Source organism: Gavialis gangeticus, unplaced genomic scaffold, assembly GCF_001723915.1.
Source record: "Gavialis gangeticus isolate Ggan-Ray unplaced genomic scaffold, GavGan_comp1, whole genome shotgun sequence".
Lineage (NCBI taxonomy): Eukaryota > Metazoa > Chordata > Crocodylia > Gavialidae > Gavialis > Gavialis gangeticus.
Genome location: NW_017729000.1, coordinates 37,939,731 through 37,962,021, shown reverse-complemented (window position 1 = coordinate 37,962,021; position 22,291 = coordinate 37,939,731). Strand labels below are relative to the sequence as shown.

The following is a 22,291-nucleotide window of genomic DNA, read 5'->3' as shown; positions in this document are numbered from 1 at the left end:
GTGTGTGTGTATGCACCTAATTGATTTGCGTGTTTGTATATGTGAAATTGTATACCACGTCCTCCTGTCGAAAAGTCTAATATTGAGATCCTGAGCATTGGCCTGACCGCTCAGGGCAACACATATATATAAACCCATTTTCATATTACATATTCTGTTACAGAACTGCTTCTGTCTACAAATCTCAATTTTATTATGCAGTAGTTATCTGTATATTGGGATTTTTTCATTCTAGTTTAATAATTAGTTAGATTTAAATTTATCCAGAGAACGCAAGATGAATAATACTATATTATGCATGAAGTAACAAATAAATATTTATTCATCATTGTTAATGATACTAGTGTCAAGAGCGACTGCATACTTAAGTTAGTTTATTGACTAACAAAGTGACATTAAGCAAAGGGTACTTTAAGGTAAATTTTGAAAGAAGGGGGAAAAGTTCTAGAACAACAACAAAATGAGACTGTTTTAAATCTTGATTTCTAAACTAATCTTCCTGAATAGTCAAGAGGTCAAAACAAATTTGAACTGATGCCCCAAGTTTATAAAAGCTATAATAATTCTGTTCATTATGCCTCAATGATAGCAGCATTGCATGTGTTCCCTCGTTAAGGAAAAAAATACTTTTTCTAACTGCCATCCCTGAAAAGACAACTTGAGAATCATGCTGCAAATTATACTTACTTTCCATGTATCATCATCAATAATGATAAGTTTTGAGGTCAAATTGTGTCTTAGCTAAAAGCTTGATCATGAACCACTGAAGTTAATGGGAGTTCTGCCACTACTTTAAATACTCACAGGAGCCAGCTCTTATACCTATGCAACACCATTACTTTATATTATACATTCAGTTACATTTGTGTAGTGTCCTCCACTGCAAAAATATGTCCCTATTACACATATGTGAACCTTTTTTTATATATTTGCACAATTGCAGCAAATGGTTAGTAATTCTATTGACAATGCACAAGAAAGAAAAGAATGAGACTAATTCTATCCTGGCTGTGTTGAATCTGTTCTGGTGAAAGCTATACACAAAAACCTTACTATAAGTAATGTATCAGTTGAGTAAAACTGAATGCAGGGTAGACATGTACCTTAAAGAATAAGAGAATTAGAGATGCATAAGCTTTCATGAGTAAGAGCTGACTTTTATCAGATGCAATGAAAGGACATGTAAAGAGTAAGATGCTTCTGCTTCTACATAAACACTTCTTGGACTAGAATCACTTTAAAGAGATCTTTCTGGACAAAAAGTAAGCACACAAGAAAAAAACCAAACAGCTAAGTATTACCTGTTCTTCAAAATTCATGTTCTCCAGAAATTTCTGATTCATAGTCTCAGCAAATTTATTGATTGCTCTCAAAAACACTCTAAAAGAGAAAACAACATTATAACTTTATTCTTTGTAAATAACCTATGGAATTCTAAACTAATCATGCCCACCATTAGTGAAAAACTCATTTATTTAAGGTTGACAAAAACCAGAATGAGTAAAAGTACAACATCCAGAAATAGAACAAACATTATTCCATGCCACAGAACACAACTTAAATTATGTTATGCTTTGTGACAGTATTCCATTCATTATATGACTGTCAAAAAGTTCCTCAATTATTTTTAATATAAAATTTGAGCAACCTTTTTATTATAACATTACAATAAATTCTTGATAATACATAGATAATACATTTTTCAAATACAATTTACCTTTTATTTGACAAGCATGTTTTGTTTACAGCAATGTTCTTGCTTTCCTTTCACTGATCTCAGAACCAGAAATACTCAAGCCTTTTACAATTATAGTAACTCATTAGATATAGCAGTTACATTCTGCAATTAAGTGTATACCGTATAGCTTGTCAATTTTCCTGTAGTGTTCCAAGTTTGGTTACAATTCCCTTCCTCCTCCAGTTAACTGTAAAACTCACTCATCTGACTTGCATTTTATTTTATTTTTTGCAAGATATACAAAGGTTGCAATCTATTAGTGTGCACATCATGGGTCAGATGCTAACCTGCCTTCCATGCATTTATGGACTAGGTGGAGCACATAGGAAATTTAGGTGGCAAGTTTATGGGCATGATCCCAATCCCTCCTGGATATGTGTGCACTTGAATTCTAACAATAATCTCTCTTGCACCCCAGAGGCCAATTTCCCCACAGGCAATGTCATACTGATGCAACTGGTGAAAATGTAGGGCATGTGTAGGCCTTTAGTCACACCCACACACCACATGTTGTTGGTTTGGTTTGAAACAACTTGCTTACAGGAGGAGTTGTGAATGTCCTACTGAAACCAGTGCTTCATGATTTGATAGTGAAGTTTTAATTATTACAGTTGTCATGACCTTGGAATTTAATTCATTTATTAGGATATCGTGTTTCTTTTCAACATCTTCCCTGAGAGAATTAACAGAGCTTATTTTTACAGAAAAAAAACTCAAGGGCACAATTTGATTTGACAGTGTCCCTTAAACACCAACTAGGCTAATCTTCGTATTGAAAGTTAAGGCTTGATTTGGAAAACGTATTTGTTCTCAATTGAAACTGAACTGTGCAGGCCAAGTTTTACTTGGTAATCTCCTTTTTCATGTCAGCTAAGCTTCCATGGCACTTCCTATCAATACCTCTCACCTTTCCTCTCTGATGAACGTTCTGTGGCCTGCAGGAATTGGACCCACATGCTAGGCCAATGCGCTTTTAAATGTTCCCGATTTCGATGGTTTCCAGAACCATCTCTTTGGCTCCTCTGGCAGATGTTTTGGGCTTGGACTCTTTGGTTTCCCTTTTGAAAGTGATGCACTACAGCCTAGCAACTTTAAGTCACAGCATTTCCCAATAGCTGAACCAGAAATACCTGTTCTCAGAGCCCTTTCAAGCACTTTGGGTGAAAGGAGATTCTGTCTGCAACCTATCTGGCCACATAAAGCAGTTTATAGCTGTGACCAAAAAGTGCATGAATACATACAGCTTCAAAAATGGCTGATTGGGTAAAAGTCTGATCCCTCGTTGAATGAGGTATCAGATAAAGATGTTTCAAAATGTAGCATCTTTTGTAACTTGTGTCTGTGGAGCTCCAGACTGCTTTCAGAATGGGAAAGGGAGGAGAGGGAGTTCACAGTGGGGCTCTTTTCAGCCCCTCCTGGAGCTGGGGTGGGTGTATTGCCTGCCCTTCCCCACAGGGTTGGGAGGGCTCCAATTCACGCACCCCACCCTTCAGCACCAGCTGGGGAGCCCCAAAAGTGAGCTCTCTGCTGCTTCCCCCTCCCATTCTGAAAACAGCCCAGCACTGGCAGAGAACCTGGCAGTTGCTATGGGAACCTGGCTGCCAGCTCCCAGCCAGGAGCCAGGTTCCCCTCCCCCCTGGAACCAACAGTGAACTTCCGTTTGGTCTAGGGTAACCTTGAAACAAAGAATGCTTTGCAAAAATGACTTTGCAGAAGTCATTCTGAGTTACACTGGGAGCTGCACTTCTGTCTGCACCCTTAGATTTATACCTTATCCCTTCAGGCATGTATGATAGGTGAAATACATACAGACTGTGCAAACAGATTCCTAAAACAATCACAATGCAGAAGACCCAGAGTAAAGCAAACACAAATATGTTCTTCCTTGTTTCCCTTTTCTCAGCACTCTTGAATACCCTTTGGGAGCACTACGTTTATAATTCCATCCCTTTGCCTCTGTTGGACTGCACTCCTCCATCTCAGGACTTTTCTCTTTCTGTGACCCTTAGAGTCAATGTCCTCGAGCTCTAGCTAGTCAGATAATCCAAAGAAAAGAAAAAAGAAACCCTACTGTTCTAAGTTCCTTCTCAACTTCTCATCTTTTTTCGTTTTTAATTCCCTGGTCAGTTACCTCTGTATTTGTTCTTTTGAGGTAACATCTGTTCCAGTGATAATATCTATAACAAACACCCTATTCAAAAACAGATATATAGGTACTTGCCTTTATCTATTTAGCACAAGGAGTATGCCAAAGAATACAGTTAAGTGCTGACAGAGGTGTAAATATGCAAAATTCATAACCTCTTAGCAAATTAATAAAACTTACATAAAGAGATCCTTCAAAACATTAAACTTACTAACTCAGAGGGAACCACCAGAAAAAAATGGATAAGAACCAATTCAGTCAAATAGTTATTCACCAATTTAAATTACTTGATCATATTAATACTGTTACATGGCCTTACACTATATACTCCCACCATTCTTCATCAGCCTACTTCTGTAGGTGCCCCTTCCATGCTCAGGGCTATTTTTGTCAGGCATATTGGAGTGACACATTTGCAGAAAGTATGCAATATCTTTGTGTTGTCAAGTTTCAAGTACTCCTCATGCATTTGTATTTTGCCTAGAGGGTATCTCTATTTCTATTATTGGCAGCCAGTCAGGAGACTTGAATTCTATTCCTAGCTCTGCCAGAAATTTGCTCTATAAACAATAAGAACTAAACTTGTCTGTGCCTCAATTACCCTTTCATAAAAAGGGGTTAAATATTACTTCCCCTGGTGGGATTCAACTGACACTAAACTGAAGCTTGTGGAATGCTTTGATATTTCTGCACAATAGCAGAAGTATAATTTCTGTTGCTTTTGATAGTGTATGGGCTTTAAGATGTAGTGATACTGCAGCTAAATAGACTTACCATTAGTCTGGGAGTCAGGGAAACGAAATTCAGATTCAATTAAAAATGGATCAAACAAAAATATAATTATTTTGAAATGACAGCAATGAGAAAAATTTAGAAGATGCACATTTGTTTCCTCCTACAAAATTTGACCTATGAGATTAACAAAAAATGTATCTGATTGAGTATAAATCAGATACTGAGATGTCTATTCTGAATGACTTGAACTGGATCTGCAGGTAACTGCATGCAACACTGCAGGCCTAAGTAGGACCAGGCAGAAAATTTAGAATTCTCTCATGGATTAAACTGGATTTCAGACTGTTTCTCTCTTTGACAAAAGTGGAACAGAAGGGCTGAGAGAGAATAAAGGAATATTTTCCTACATGTAGGCACCACATTGTTAATCAAGGCATGAATACAAAGCTATTACTAAAAATGATGAACCTCTATTTATCTCAAAATAACTCTGTACATTGCTCTGCGTTTGAAGTGTAAATAGATTAATATAAACTCAAAGAACATATCTGCAACTTTGAACTATTACTAGCATCAAATTAGTCTCTTAAGCTCTGTAGCTTAAAATGGGAAGATGATTGCCATCAGATCAGTGGATTACAGAGTCAAAGACCAAAAAAACCCCACCTGATTAGTTTTAAGGTCTTGCACTAAAAATATCACACACTGGAAAATCCAATGATTTAAATGGGAAGCTTTTGTAGCAGTAGAACCTTCATTTGCTTTTGTTTGCCTATCTAGAACTTGCTCCTAGTGCACAAAGCTATGGCCAAGATCTTTAAAACTGGAGGCTTTATATGCTTTGCAGTCTTTTAAGTCCATATATCGATACCTAGTATGAGGTTTTCTAAAGCAGTGGTTCCCAACTTTTTTTTTTTTTTCACTGAAGTCCCGCAGGAGTGAGACCGGGTGCACAGAGCTGGCTGCCTCCCTCCCAGGGCTCCCCCACCACCCAACTTTAACCCCAGAAGCTCAGATGTGACCCTGGAACCCGTTAAGCCAAGCGGATGGACGGGGCTCTGGATGGGGGGCTCATGCCATGACCCTGCAGCCAACCAACTGCAGCCTGGTATCGGCCATGGCCCAGTGGCTGGGAACCTCTGTTCTAAAGCGCTGAGCACCCAGTAACTCTCATACTCACTGGGTGCATCTATATATGCAATTAACACAAAGCAATCAACTCCAGTGCAGTTTGTACCAGAGTTTACTGATCCTGGGCACAGCGTTTACGTGTGTGCCTAGGACCGCAGCAAAGAGAGGATCTGGGAGGTCAACCTCCCAGCCCGGGACTGCTCTGCCCTGGCTCAACGTGCTGCAGAGATGTTGGCTGGGGCACAAAGGTGGTACAGTGTGGAGGCAGCCCCCACACTGTAGCACCCTCATGCCTCAGTCAGGCCCAGTCACCATCCACATTTGCATTTCAGAGCTCATTAACTACTCCACTGCAGCTTAATACTTATCTTGGACAGTACTATCTTCCAGACGAGTTAATTTACTGCGCCCTAATACAGGTACATGTGTAGATGGTGATGCTTTACTGCATATCTAATTAGTAAGCCCCACAGTAAAACACGTGTGTAGATGTACCCACTGTGGCTGACAGACAAGAGACAGGACAGGAGGCAGGGCTGGGATGTTCTTAGCCTGGCGGAGCTACACTGCAGGAGGTGAAGCCCCGACCGTGGGAGGTTTTCCTCTCCCACACACCAAGCAGACCATAGCTTTTGGGGTTGGGGCAGGGAGCTCTATTCCTCCCTCCCCCCAGCTCACCCTCCCCACAGCTTAGGGGGTGGGGCAGGGGCTGGTGAGTGGGGCAGCTGGAGTGCTTGCAGTCCAGCAGAGCTGGGGTGCGTGCATGAGCACCCTCTGCCTTCAGGCCTTGGCCAGGGCAGGCATTTGCCTGCCAAGGCCAACTGATGAGTGAACACGTATTCTGTTCATTACTGCTCCAATCTATGCAGCTTAAAGAAAGCTGCATATGTTCAAATCAATTCTGCCTCAGGCATTTTGACTCTTTGTACTTATCATATATAATTATTTTTCTAAATAATATCCTAAAATTTAAAACATTAACTTATACTTGTAATAAAAATTGGAAAGTGATTTTTGTCTTTGGCTCTCACTCATCAGACCTCTGTAAACAAGGCTCCAAGCCAGGCAAGGTCTTCTCCCACTCTACAGCAGATATTTAAAGTGTTTCAAGATTAGCAAAATTATATTAGAAATGGAGAATTGATGATTCAAATTGTAATGTGCAATCCAGATGCCAAGTCAGAAGCTGAATTAATTCAGTTCATTGTATATTTGAATCAAGGCAGAGGGGTTTTTTGGTTCATCTTAATAAACTTTGTAACTGTAATGATTCAAAGATCTTTGTAGATATAGCAACAGCTGCAAAGGACTAATCAAATGCAACATCTTCTGGAAATCAAGGATATGGGAAACAATATTCTTTTGTAATGTTTGCTACAAAGACCTATAAAGAAGCTGGAATATATTTATCCATTCATTTGCATTTGAAAATCCTCTGAAGACTTGGAAAGCTTTGAAAACACAGGACCCTTTTCTGAAGTCCTTACTCACTTCCGCTGGCAATATCTGACATATATTAATCACTAACACATTGGTTTAAACCAGGGGTGGGCAAAATGTTGGATCTGGCTGGCAGCTGAACTCCACCTCCCAGCATCCGCAGACACATCACTGCGGCAGTTTTCCATGCATCTACATGAGCCCTACTGTGCAGTATCTACTGTGCACTTAGGCTAACACCTGTATTTACAGGTACAAGCTAACTGTGTAGTAGACTAATTTACTGCACAGTATCTTATGAGCACAGTTATACGGTGATGCTTTACTGAGCAGTACATTAGTCTATTGTGCAGTACAGCATCTCACGTAGACACACCCAAGGGAATCAGTTCCACGAAACCATGATTTTGAATGACCATCGCTCTCCTGCTTTATGCAGATAATGCATTAATTCTGTCACAATCTCAAATAAGTCTTCAGTGATTATTAGGTGCCTTTCAGCAATATTGCAACTCATATAGCTTAGAAATCAATACAGCTAAAACCAAAGTATTGGTCTTTGGGAATGAAAGAAGGAAACAGGATCATTTTTGGTTTTTTGTTTGTTTTTTTTTTACAAGGAAAGATACTAGAGGTGATGTCTTCCTTTAAATACCTTGAACTATATCTTAGCAAAAATTGGAGCTGGGATAAGCACATTGAAAATGTAAATGTTAGATCAAAAAAAGCTTTGGGTGGAATTTTATCCTTCTACATTAAGACACAAGAGTAGTTCTGGAGCATTAAGTGTCTATAAATCCAAGGTAGATTCTATTTCATTGTACGGAGCAGAACTCTGGGGTGTTGACCCCTATGGTCCACCTGAAAATTGAGGAGATTTCTAATTACTTTTTAAGGAGACTTTTATCCTTACCTAATTCTATGTTGGGAGGGGGGGAGGTCATGTACTCTGAAACTGGACTGATAAATGTGAACACTTTGGCCAAATTAAAAACCCTAAATTATTAGATGAAAGTTAGATCTTTTATACTTATCAGTAGGGACCCACCGGATTTATAATTTCACAGATTCCATGAAATCCAGCATTGCCCATGAGACCTACAAAAATCCATGAAATCCACAGAAAAAAAAATAGTAGGAAAGAAAATGCTGGCTGCTCAGAATAAGCCAACAGTCCTCAGTGTGTTGTAGCATACCAGTGGGGCAGAAAAGCAGGGAAGGGGGACCAGGGGAAATGGGGGGTTGCCCACTCATAGGGCTTGATGAAAGATGGCTGTCACCCCTGCCCCTCACTGCTGGTTGGCTGCAAGAGATACCTGTCATGTAGTGAGGAACAGGACTACATGACAGATAGCACTTGCAGCCAATCAGTGGCAAGGGGTGCAACCACATGACAGGTAGCCCCCCACAACCCATCAGTGAGGGGCAGGGCAAATGGGGCCCCTCAGCCAATTAGAGGCATGGGAAACCTGCTGTGTTCCACCTGTAAAATGGCTGCCAAGGCCTATGTTCTCCCCACAAAATCGGGGGTGGGGGCAGCTTCTGCAAGTTAGGTAGGTCCCTACCTATCAGATACCCCAAGAACTGCATTTTCAAAGCCTCTCTTCTCCCAAATAAACCCTGGTTTGGATGGTTAAGAACACTTATACTCTCTTCCAGATAAATGGCCTGAGAAATGTATTGAGAGTAACTGACACAATATATTCCTTGTATTTAAAACAGACATTAATTTAAGAATTAAAGATGCCAGCATGAAGATGGATATGCTCACAGTGAGACTGTCTTGAACTTCCCCTTTTTGAAAGTTTAATAAAACACTCCATTGGCCCAGAAACCTATCTGTGTGGTACAAAAATGCAAACAATGAGCGGCCATCACTAGACTGAGATTCACACTAATGAAATCTGCAGTTGTCATGGGCAGGTAGTGTTGGAATCCACATTTGGATAGAATATGCTCTTGTGGGAAGAATGAGATTGAATACTTAAAACATCATTGGTAGTCTTCTACTTGCTTTGAAGAAATAAGAGGGAAACGGATCTTTCTATTAATGGGAAAAGCTAAATAGTGGGCTAATACAGAAAAAAACAACATGGTTACTTTCTAAAACTTTGGAGCCTGTCTTACACACATGAAGAATAAGGACCAAAAATCAGATAGATTTTCCTGTCCTGTTTTATTGTTCATTGTTCCATTTTACCTCTTCTTTTGCATCATGATACATTCTATTTTGTTTTAATTTTGTGTAAATTGGCAGAATGGATAATCTTATTGTATGCTTTTAGTGAAAAAATATGTTTTATATATGATATTTTAAAATTTTATATATAATTTTTATTGTTCATTTTATTATACTGCTTTGGCGGCATTGAATCTTCAGATTTGCATTAAGCCGAATCAAATTCGGACAGTGATGTGAATCAATTAATTAAATCACTGTCCCCCAAAACGTGCCAAAAGAAAGATGGGAATGAGTGATTTCTTTGACACAACACAGCAAAAGGCTGTGATGATGGTTTCTACGAAGGATTTCTTTGCTTTACATGTAGTCTGCCACAGCGTAGACTCTAGTATTTATTAAGAATAAGATTTTCAACACAGCCTATATTGTTTTTAGTCATCGAAATAAGTTCTCAAAACTATTTCTTGCATTGGGTGTATACTAGGTGCTGATTTGTTTTGCTTATTTATCCCCTTCAATGCTAAAAGCTAGGACTGTGAGAAGCTTTGGTCGCCAATTCAATTCAGTGGAGATTTGGCTCGATTCAGCACCTGAATCTCTGAATCCGAATTGAATCAGGAGACCCTTTAGTCTCTCTGAATTGAATTGAAACCCTTTGAATCAATTCAGAGAGATTCAATGATTCGGACATAGACACAGCTTTAAATGTTTTTCCTACATCCCTCAAGGTATCAGGTGGCTTGTGAATGCTGAGATGGTGGGGCAGATGAAATGTCCCATGGGAGTGTGTGAGTGTGGGGGGGTGTCTACAGCATGCTTGACAGTGGATCTAGAAGTGGACCAGAAGCACTTCAAGTCCACTTTTGGGTCTGCTGTGAAGCGTGTGGAGGACCCCCTGTCACCCTCCAGCTTGATGACTGGTGCCTCCTGGGTCTGGGGAGGTGCACCTGGGGTTCCTCCGTGGCTGATTGCCAAGCCAGGCTTGGCATGGGGGGGTCCACCACCGAGCACACGGGCCCCCCCCATGCTTCTATGGGACGCTCCCATCCACCCCACCATCTCAGCATTCATGAGCTGCACCTGGTATCTCGAGGTACATAGAAAAAACATTTAAAACTGTGTCTGTGGCTGAATTGCTGATTCTCCAAATCATCTTTGAATCTTCAGATTCGGATTCACCCGAATCAAATTGGGACAGTGATGTGAATCAACAAATCGAATTACTGTCCTCCGAAATGGGCCGAATCCAAATCCAAAACCAAGTCAAATATGGCTCGTTTTGTACAACCCTACTAGAAACCTGATTAATTGAAAACATAAAAGTTCAAGGAGGCTGTCATAATGCAGCTGGCGTGTCTAATTTGGTTTGATAGGCATTTTCAATATTTTGCCTTTATATTCTGTACCTCCCCATTCTACTCATTCCTCTTTTGTATATTCCTACTAATTTTTTGAGTGCTAGGAATATCTGAGTGAACTACTTCCTAGAAACCACACAGTGACTCACTGATTAGCAAAAGAAATTAGAGAATAAGATACAGAAAGCCAGCACCCTAGATGGTCTAAATCAGGATAGATTCATTTAATTCAACAGTATTAGTTAAATATACACCAGTCAAAAAACTGGCCCATACTTTTCAGCTCTGACAAAAATGTAAACTGCTCCTTCTAACAGAAATACTCAGTAAGAGACAAACTTAACGTGGCTCCCCATTACTTTCTCTGCATTCTCACATGAAAAGGAGAAGATGTTGCCTCACAAAAAAGACAGGATGCTATTTTCTGATGGCTTTTGGATCAATCTATGGCTGATGATGCAGATGTTCATGTTTCAATACCATCTGCAATTTATCCCTGCTTCCATATTCACTGGAGGCAACATATTCCAGCGCAGCAGGCATCAGATTATGAACCAAAAGATCTGTATTCTAGTTCTAACCTAATCTGACCTGGCAATGTTACTTATCATAAGGCCTCTGTCTTTCTAATAATAATATTGGAATAGAGATTCTAATTTAATTTGTAAAAAAATAATTATATATAACATTTTGGGCTACTTGAAATTTCCTAAAAGTAATTTCATAATATATTTGGCCACCATTGATTCTTCTGGATCATGGTGTATGCTTGAGAGGTCACCCAGACGTTTGATGCATATGCTCAGGCAGGATTTTTCTTTTGGAGCAATGGAGGCTGCCCAGACCTTCCGTCCCCACTTTAGGCTATTGAGAAGGAATCCAAAAGCCAGACTGTGTAAAGATCTTTGGAACCTCCATGGCTGTATTAGCATGAGCATCTGGGAATTGAATCGAGGTCTCCTACATGTGGCAAACGAGAAGTCTACCACTGAACCATAGGGGACTTCAAATTTCATAATATAATTTCACTTGAAATGTCATCAGAAATAAAATGGGTTGAACAAAAGTAAAACTAATGAGGCAAAAATTCACTTAGATCCAGGGTCTCAGGAAAACAGAAACATGTTTATTCTACCCTGGAAAGCTCACTGCAAGACATTGGGTTTTGTAGTTTCTATTTATGCAGGTATTATTGCCAAAGAGTATAATGGTCCTGCTTTGAGCAGGGGTTGGACTAGATGACCTCCTGAGTTCCCTACCAATCCTAATTTTCTATCATTCTATATAATAAGAAATTAAATGTTCTTGAGTATTAGTTCCATATATTTCAGCTAGAAGATGATATAAATACTTTCTTCATGTGAAATAAAAAATAAAGCCTGAATAGTACTCTAAAGCTAGCTACACGTACTTTGATTTTCAGAGAAAGGTATATAAAGGGTATGTATACAAAAAAAATACAAGAAATGAATTCTATTTAGTATCCTGTTACTTTTAATTTTACCCTGAAATATGTTTGAAAGCTACATATTTCTTTCCATTCAGGGAAAGCATTCTTTGTAATGCTATGAGTATAAAAAGTTACAGATGCATACAAATGTTTCTTTCTGTTTAATCTTTCCTGGTTTTTGTTCACCTATGGTGCATACTATGAGATCCTTGATATACCTGACTTTGCTAGTTAACAAGAGAAGAAGAAATAAAAAGAATGTGCTGACTTAGCACATTGGTAGCTTTCATTTTTCACCTTGAAGTACAGAGAGAATTGTGCTTGGGGACTCTATAAGCTTACTACCTCGCAGCATACATTGTAGTAGTACAGAAGAGGTGAGAGTGAATCAGCAACTTATGCCTCAGTAGAAAGACAAGTATGCATAATAGGTCAAACAATTATACACATGATACCATTTTCTTTGTAAATAAAGATCTTGTATGGAAACATAACTGGCATAATTTAGTATCCAAAAGACTGTGAGCACTATTGATATAAAGCTGTTTACACAGTTTCCTAGAGACATCCAAAATACAGTGTATTTTACACTGATCCAAGATACAGCATCAAAAAAGAGGAGCAGTGAATCAGTTAGCAACTGATTAGATAAAAGTAAGAAAATTGCTTAATGGCATGGAAAGCATTTATATGAAAAATAATGATACTGAATTTGCTTATGACAGTTTTGAGTCCTCTAAGTAGTGAGGCATTTAGGTACATGTTTCTGTCAGTATAAATTGTTCACTACTATGCATTTATTTTTTAAACTTAAAAAACTGATAAATAGTGTTTATTTCAGTGGTCCTTGGGTACCTTATACCAATTAAAATAGCCAGTACAAACAAAAATGTAATCTTCTAAAAACACCATACTGCACTCCAAAGACTGTGTTCCTACTGTTAGAATTACCCAAATGTAAGTCAAAGACCTAGCCAAAATGTCTGCATTCTGTTTTCCAGCTTTCTGAACACAGCAAACTTATAAGCTGTTTCCAGCAGTGTTCTCTCTCCAAAGGGAATATTTTTTGTCAGTCCACAAACTAATAAGAGTTCATAAACTAATAAGTTGAATCCCAGCAACATATCAAAGGCAGAGTAGGATGTTTGATAGCAGGATCCTGAGAGTTTTAAAGAAAAAAACCCAAAATGATAACCATAGAACAGAATAGGCAACCAACGTGAAGACATGGGCATAATATATAACAGCTCCTACCATTCTAGAGATAATCTGCTGCATGCTACTTGGGTTTCTAGTGAGTAGATGTTCAAATAACAAGGGGGATTATGGGTGCTGTATAAGATCTGAAAGAAGCTAAGATGGATAGGCGGCAATATTTTATGCTACTAGGAGGCAAAGACTATTTCTTTGCCTCCTAGCAGCATAGGTTGAGTCTGTGAGAAAAAAGAGCCCGAAAACAAATAATGTTGGGAGAAGCATCATGTGCCATAGCTCTGTCCAAGGCCCTGGGGACCCTTTACAGACATTATACTTAAAACATAATTACCTGGTGAATCATATCTTAAATAGTGAACTGGCCCCATGTTCAAGCAATTAATTGTGTGATAAAATGAGGAGTAAGCTAGGACTGGTTGGAAGCCCAGTCAGCTTATTGGGGCTTCCAGTCAGGGGAGTGCACCAATCAGTTCAGGGGGTCTTGTAAGGCTCCCATATGCTCCAGAGATTAGGTACTAGTCACATGTTTGATTAAAGGCATGATAAGAACCAGCCACAATAGTATTACATAAAATGTGTGAAATAACTTTGCAGCTTATCCCTCATTTTATCATGCCATTAATTTATCGAACATGTGGACAGATCACTTGTATCAGTAAAATTGTAATGTTTGTATCTGGCCTTAATGTCTTAAAAGTACAGTAACATTCATCAGGAGACCTGGAGTAACAGAACAACAGTCTGAATGGCTAGGGACACAAGTTACACATAAACTGGTATAAGTGATCAGAAACCAGGTCAAATCTGTAACACAACAGAAGTTCAGTGCACATAAGCTGCTTTCAAAATGGCCAAAACCAGTTTACGATGAATGTAGTATCAGACTTAACTGAATTAGTTTAAAACGGTTATTGAACTTCTGTCCCAGATCCACTCCAGATTCAAGTTAACTCACAGTCCCCAAGCATCTTGGGATGCTTTGCACAAACCTCTCCTGTAAGGGTGGGCAGGCTAGCCTTGAACCAAACTGTCTGCCTCAGCCAAGAAGGGAGGCATGCTCTCGAGCCCCTTGCCTTCTGGCCTAAGCCACTGCAGGCAGGTGGCTGCATTTTTTGAATCAGAAGTGAATGTCTGTTCACTTGCTGATCAGTTCAATCTATGCAGCTTACACTAACCTGTGAAGATTGAATCAATTCAGCCTTGGGCTTTTTGACTGTCTGTACTTAGCCAATGTGACTCACAAGCAATTATACTTCCAAACTTGGACATAAACCTCCTATAGAATACAGAGGGGGGAAAAACATTCTCAACAATTGATCTCAGTCTCTTTGTCCTCTTCTAAATATTCAGATTGAGAAATATCTCAATTCAGGGAACCTGGAAGATCAGAGAATAAGCAGTGTCTAGATTCAATGCAAAGGAAATACAGATCTGAATGCCATCTACATACTGATAACACCATGGACCAAAATCTCTCCATGTGAGTTACAAACATACATTGAATGGAAGGAGTAATAAGAGAGACTTCTGAAAAATTAGTGAATGTACATGGGTATAGAATGATGTAAGATATTTCCAAATTTAGCACTTATCTTCATGTATGTGAAACCATAGAGAGGCCAAATAACTCCTCAGTTCCACCTCCCAAATGATGAACAGTGTTACCTGCATACCTGCAATGAAGACACTGCATATAATACTGATTGTTAGAATGTGTGTGATGCCATAACTGTCAAAACTGTTTACCAGAGATTGTATTTCTTGGGACACAACTGGCAAACTTGCAACTTTAGGGCATGAGAGTATGCTTATTAATTTAAAAATATCTGAGGAAATCCGACTCTATTTCTAACTGCATCCAACTTTACAAGCCAATTGAACATGACAGTTGAAGCACATTATTTTAATTACCTAAATTGAGTAATACAAAATCTATGTCAAAAGCATTTTCTAGAGAGAATACCTTTCCTTTTTTTCAAAATTGTAGAATTAAAGCTTATACTCAAAGATGGATGGAAAAAAAACCCTGTTCATATATAAACTATTGTAGAGTTCCCTGTGGACTTCATCACTTGGTTGCCTAGTGCTTTCTCCCGATGCTTAGTGGTAACAAGCATCATCAGAGTGAAATTTACAGGATTCTGATCAGTTTCCTGTCACATATTTCCCCCTCATGCTATCAAACTTCTTGTTGGTTTGTCTGCTAGCAGTGCTATCTGGAAAAGCTCTGAGATGCAAATACTGGCACTACGTAGGAGAAAGAATTCTGGGAATTTTTCTTTCACTAGTCATCTATACCTATTGTTTAAGCAGCTTTTTACACAATCATTTTGCAAAGTTCTGCAATATGTCATAAGCCATTATATGAAAATGCCTTTTGGGCCCTTGGAAAATTGAAGCACTCAAGAAAAACAATTGGAATTTCTGTCTATTCTGTCTATTTAGAACAGTTAAAGTCTTTTTGTGGAAAATCAGATCATTGGGAAGAAAAAAATATTGAACATTAGCTTGATAATAGAGTATGTGATATGCTGGACTTTACAATTCTGTTCTTGACTACTTTATGGTCAATTTAAAAACTCTTTCAATCACACCTTAATCACCAAACTTCAGTCTTATGCTTTTAAATAAATATAATGTATATCTTCTGCTATTACTATTTATTGCAAAAGCATCAATAAAAGGACAAGGGATAGTGGCAGTTTAAAAAAAAATCCCACTATTGTCACAAGTAAAATCTAATATTATAGTCCCTGGAGGATTAAAAGGCCAAGCAGATTCTTTTCAAGTATGCTTCCTTCATGTCTAGCCAGATTCACTATTTCCTCCACATAAGAAGGGTGACCATAATTATTTCAGGAAAGTCCTGGATGGAGAGTAGAGGGGAAGTCGTGGGGGAGGTGGCATACATTCATGTGCCCATGCGTACACACGCACGCACATGCACACACACACACACGCACACGCACACGCACACGCACATGCACACGCACGTGCTGGGGCAGTAAGTGGCAACAGGCAGGGCCAGAGCAGGTGCTGGCTTATTGCACAAGGAGCCTTTGTCACCAGAGCTGGGGCTGCAGGCTGGGACCAAGATGAGCTGGTGAGTGCAATGCCTTTTTCACCAGGGCTGCAGGCTGAGACTGGGACCAGGGCAGCTGCATCACAGCTCCGAAGTGGAGAGCCCAGCCCAGCCTGGCCACACTCCAGCTTTAACCAGGGAATGGGGTGTAAGGCCAAGGTGGGCTGTGCCCATCTGTCCGAGGGGGACATGGCCAGGATGCGACTCCAGGTGCCAGGATGGGCCCAGAGCCACAGTTCAGACTGAGTCTGTGCAGCACCCCTAGCTTGGCTGGTGTTCTGTCCCTAGCCCCAGCCCACAACCCTGGTGAGAAAGGTACTGTGCTCCCCAGCATGTTCCAGCCCCAGCCCACAGCCCCAGCTCAAGTGACAAAGGCACAATGCTCCTCAGTGTTCCTGATACCTGCACCAGCCCTGCTTGCTTCTACGCACACACTCACACACTGCACAGCTTCCAGGAACAGGGCTGGAAGGAACACATAGACATCCTGACCCTATGGCTCCCAGGTTCCCACCAATCCAGGACTTCTGCTTAAATTTTCTCCAATGGCCAGGACACTGAGACAGTCCTAGATTTTGTAGGCTGTTTTGGCCAATCCAGGACATATAGTTACCCTACACATAAATCACTTTAATTTGTACATGTCTATTTCTTTATTTGACAGAAACTATAATTATCAGCCTCTCCCATCAGCCTTCACCACAAAGAAAACTTACTAATGTTATTTCCAGTCTGGATGGCAAGCTTTAAGATACATGCTTAACATGTATTTGTGTAGAAAGGTCCACTGATCTGGCTTATGAATGTTGAATACTGGAGAAAAAAAAATAAGATGACTACCCAGGAATCAATGTGCTTGCCACCTGGAGTGTTGCTAAAAGATTAGGCAACACCATTCTTAGCACACAAATCTTGTAATCTTGTAATAATTGTAGGGATTCATTTTTGTGTCAAATTACATATACTTTGCCTACCTCTAAATCAATGTATATTTCCAAAAATTATAAAGTGCTAGAAATGATGTGCATTTAATAGGATAAAAAGTCTTAGCAAAAATTAAAAATCTAAATATCATTTGTCTCATTACATTATAATTATGAAAATCAGGGGCTCTACCCTCCACTGTCTTGGACCTTTTTCACTCTATTACCTCTATACAAAGTGTTTAAATGACTGCACAGGTTATAAAGAAGTAGAGAATTAAATCCAAACAGTTTTATAGGGCTATTTTGCTTTGTACATGAAGAATAGGCTATTTGTTAAATGGTTGCTCATAGTTACCATCTCATTTTCTCAGCAGGCTTAATCTGTACAAAAACATTTTAAAATATATATTTTTTGTACTTTGTACAAACTAGCATATTTAGACATGTTATACATGGCCTGCTCACCCTTCAATGCAATGCAAATATGTTGTACAAAAAAAGGCTTGGGAAAAATACAATTAAATATAAAATGTTGTGGTTTCTTCATTATTTTTTAAACTAAAACTATAAATAAGAACAGCTTACAATGAATAAATAGCAAATAAGAACTTCTAATAGGTGTGCAAATTCTTCATTAGTATAATCTTTAAAGCAGCAAACCAGCTTTAACTCTTGAGACCAGATTAACATTAAGTAAAAAACTTCTATAAATATTCCACTACTTTTGTCAATATTATCAAGTAATCTTGTTGATTAGCCATCTCAGTTTTACCAGGCCTTCTTTTGCCTCCAACCTAAAATATTTGGTATAACCACCTGCCATGATAAATAATTTGCGTAGTCAATAATGTTTTATCATTTGTGATGACTAAGACTATTATAACTGAATTAGAACAACAACAGCAACAACCAAATATCTTGTACATGATACAATTTTCATTTCAGATGAATAAAATAAAAACTATCTATAGGAGTTCATTAAAGCTCTTCCACAGATCATGGGAAACATCCCTGAATGCACTGAATCACTGTATGGAAATTATTAATATAAAGCAAATAGAAATATAGCTGTAGATGATAAAAAAATCACTTTAAACAATTATACATATGCACTTACATGTGCTTACATGAGCATATTTCCATGAATGTACATCGTATGTATAGATGATTCTTGCTTACACACCCTATACACATTACACATAAGGCGTGATTAACCGGTCACTTCACCTCTTAAGTTGTGACCCAGCTACACATTCAACCAATTAAAGATGTGATAAAACAAGCAATAAAGATACAAATTTATTCCACAAAAAATGTGGAATACCTTTGTAGTGTATTCGAATCAGGCCCTTAACTGAGCATGTAGCCAAGTGTTCCCCTGTGGCTGGAAGCCCCATCAACACCCTGCTGCCAGCCCCACAGCCAACAAGCCTTGCAGTGACAGCAGCATTACAGGTGTTGCCTCCACTGCAAGCCTTATCTGGTACAGGACTTGCAGTGGAGAGAACACTGCCCTCCTTTGCAAACTTTGTTGGCTGCAGGGCTCACAGTGGGGGCAGCATCATCAGCTGTGGGGCTCACAGCAATGGTAGCTGCACCAGTCTGGCCTCATGTAGGCGCTGTCTAGCTGCTTTAGAGCACACACCTGGTGCCGGCTGAAGGTGTGTTCCTGAGGCCTGGGCATTCACCCTAAAGGAGGCCTCGATACTCACCTGCCATGACTTGATCTTTTTCTTCAGTGGTGGGGCTCCTCCTTGCAGTTTCTCACAGACCAGGTGCTGCCCTTAGTAGGTGTTCTTGGGGCTCCACCTCCCCTACACCCCAGTTATGCACCAGTCCTCAGAATGGCCAGATGATGGATCGCTGGCCTGTCCCTTGATGTCATTGCCTGCCCTCCCTTCTCTCTGCCCGTCTCTTAGCATCCCTCCATACCAGATGACTACAGGACGTGGAACCATCCTCATCACTGTGTCTAGCCTTCTCTTAAAGCACAGTGGTCTGTTGCACTGCCTTGGCTCTCCTTTGAACCAAGAGGTTACTTGAAGCCCCTCTCCCTGATTTGGGGCTCTGTGCAACTTCCAAAACACAAATTAAGAAAAAAAGAAGAAAAGAATAGTTGGGGAAAGGGGCTTCAGCCCACCCCACTCACAGGTCTGGTGTCTGCAGCTTTCAGCGTCCCTCGATGCCATCCTCCTTTGGCCAGCTGTGCTGCTGAGCCAGAGTGATGCTTCTTTTAATGAAGCCAGGACCCCTCCTGTGGGTCTCTGTCCAACTCCCTGCTGAGCTGCTGACAGCCTGTATGCAGCCCAGGAAGCAGCCTTGCCTTCTGGCTGCTGTGTTGCTTCTCTCCCCTCCATTTCCTCACTGCCAGCTTTTAAATCAGCCAGGCAGAGACTTTTGATGATGTCATCCACTGGCGCTGCTCCCAGCTGGCAATAAAAGCGTCCGACAAACTGCGCGGGTGGTTCGTCTTGGCGCAGCTCGACTGGCTCTGCTTTTCCTGAAAATAGTAAGTATGCCCTGTTTTCAGGGCTTTTCATTTCCTTCTTCAGATGGGTCAGCCCTGCCTCTGGTCCCACCATGAGAGGGTGCTCCAGGGCCATCGCTTCCATCCCCCTGGGACAGTAGCGTTTTCCCTATTGTGAGCCTCGTACTGCACGAGCCTCGCAGCAGTGGCAGGATTATCTCCACAGACCCTACTGTCAGCCCTATAGCCAAGGAGGATCACACTGGGGGCAGCATTCTTGGTGTTGCTCCTGCTGTAAGCCCCCAACCCATATCAGCTGTGGGGCTCACAATAGGGGCAGCTTGGAGAATACTATCCCTGCTGTGAGCCCTGTCAGCCTCCTCAATCCTGCCTCTCTCCTGCCATGAACATACAAGAAAGCAAAGCACTAGACTGGTGGAAATCACTGACTAACCCCTGAGAACTGGGGTGTGTCCCAGTGCAGAGACCAGCTTTTGATAACAACTGTCTTTACTGGTGCTGAGAGAACATGTCCTTCATTTCAGTTTATTTCAGTAGCTCAGTTCAATTTTAGTTTATTCCCAGTACAGAAAAAGATTGAAAAAGCAAGAAAACTTGTCTTCCTCAATCTACAAATAAAACTGAAGTATGAGAGGATGAGATCGAATACTTCCATAAACTTGATAACCAAAAACAATTAGTCTAATTCCCTCACTACAGAGTATGTCCAAGCTTTAAATTCAAATCGTTACATACTTTTCCCCTTGTTCAACCAGCACATTTAAAGTAGTTTTACTTAACTAATAAAAAACAATTTTAAATGCTGTTTTTGTACATTTTCAGTTGAATTCCAAATCCCATCCAAATCCACAAAAATATTAATAAAAATGCAACATTCACAATTTTAACAGAATAAAAATGTAAAACATTATATCATTTAAATAAACATGCATAGATATAGTACATTGTTATAATTAGCTAAATACATGTCAATTTAAGGTTAATATTTTTAATGATTATCCATCAATATTTCTGTATGAAAAAATAAGAAGTAAAAATATAAAAAACAAGATTAAAATTGTTTACATCTTTATTAAAATTTGGATAAATTCTGTGAGTCAGTAGAGACTAACAGAATAACACAAAGGTTTTGGGGTTTTTTCCTTCCAATTCCCAGACCCATCTACACAACTAAATGTGTAATGTACACTTCCATTACTCAAACAAGTCTTCTGGCTTTCCCATTTTTAATTACTTAAATTAAAACACTTTCCTATTGTTAAAACTCTCTTCCTGGAGCTCCTCTTCCACTCTTTCCTCTGTCTAACTAATTCAACAGCTTTCATGTATGAAGATATATATTTGCTACTACCTCATGAAAATGTACTGCATTCTCTTGATCTTTGTATCTCTATCTAGGATGACAGTGGGAAACCAGTCAAGGGGACCCACACAACAGGAACAGCTTTTAGCCAGAGGCAGGACCTAGTTTTTATAACTGCTTCTATCTTTCCCCCAACTATACACACTCTGATTTTAGGTTCATATGGTGAAATACAAGTTAGAGCACCACAAATACTAGTTCACAGGAGCTAACACTTTCCCTGTTGGGTGCAAAAGAACAGAAAGAACAAAGGAGCATTCTGCTATTGGCTAGACCAGCATTTCTCAACCAGGGGGTCACAACTCAAAAGTGGGTCGCAAGAATATTTGAAAGGGTCCCAAGCAGATCACCAGAAAAAACCATGAAATCATGGGTTTCCCCTTGCAGACTAGAAGCATTCCAGCCTGCAAGTGGCTGCTTGGGATGACTGGAGGCAGCAGGCACATGGCCAGCATACAGCACAAATGCACATGGCCAGCATAGAGCAAGGTTGGGTCATGGGAGCATCCCGAGCCACTGGATGCAGATCAGTATGGGGAGCAGGGGATGGAGGTCCAGGGGACTTTCTGGAGGACTAGGGGAAGGGCAGTGCACGTATGTGTGTGTGGTGTGTAGTATGTTTGCGCACACACATATGCTGCCAGTGCTGGACATGGTGGCCGGGCATGGGGCTACAAGAGGGCAGGGGATGCTAGGGGTGGGGGGGAGAAGGTGCTTGGCCCTTCAGTGGGGGAAGGAGGCAGGGGTGGTCCTTCACAGTGGGGACCTGTGTGCCTGGACTGGCAGCATGGGGCCAGAGCCCATACATGCAGGGGCCCACACTTACTGCTCATGCTCTGGCCCAAGCAGTATGAAGGCAGATGGGAGCCCCTTCCAGCAGGGCTAGGGTGGGGGGAAGGGGGAGGCAGGGAACTGCAGATTGGGAGTCAGGGTCCGAGCGGGTGGGGGGCGAGCAGAGCTGGCAGCTGCCCGCAAGGCTGGGTTTGGGAGCTGCTGCAGAAGACAGGAATAGGAATACACGAGCACTCACCCCGGAG

General features: G+C 40.4%; 1 protein-coding gene across 1 annotated transcript in view; it reads right to left on the bottom strand.

The window, feature by feature from the left end:
* Window positions 1-22,291, bottom strand: part of DOCK2 (dedicator of cytokinesis 2) — an 849,953-nt gene that overhangs the window by 231,192 nt on the left and 596,470 nt on the right. The window contains exon 30 of the mRNA XM_019506524.1: window positions 1,302-1,380. Within this exon, the coding sequence (XP_019362069.1) occupies window positions 1,302-1,380 (79 nt within the window). The remainder of the gene's footprint in view (window positions 1-1,301; window positions 1,381-22,291) is intronic.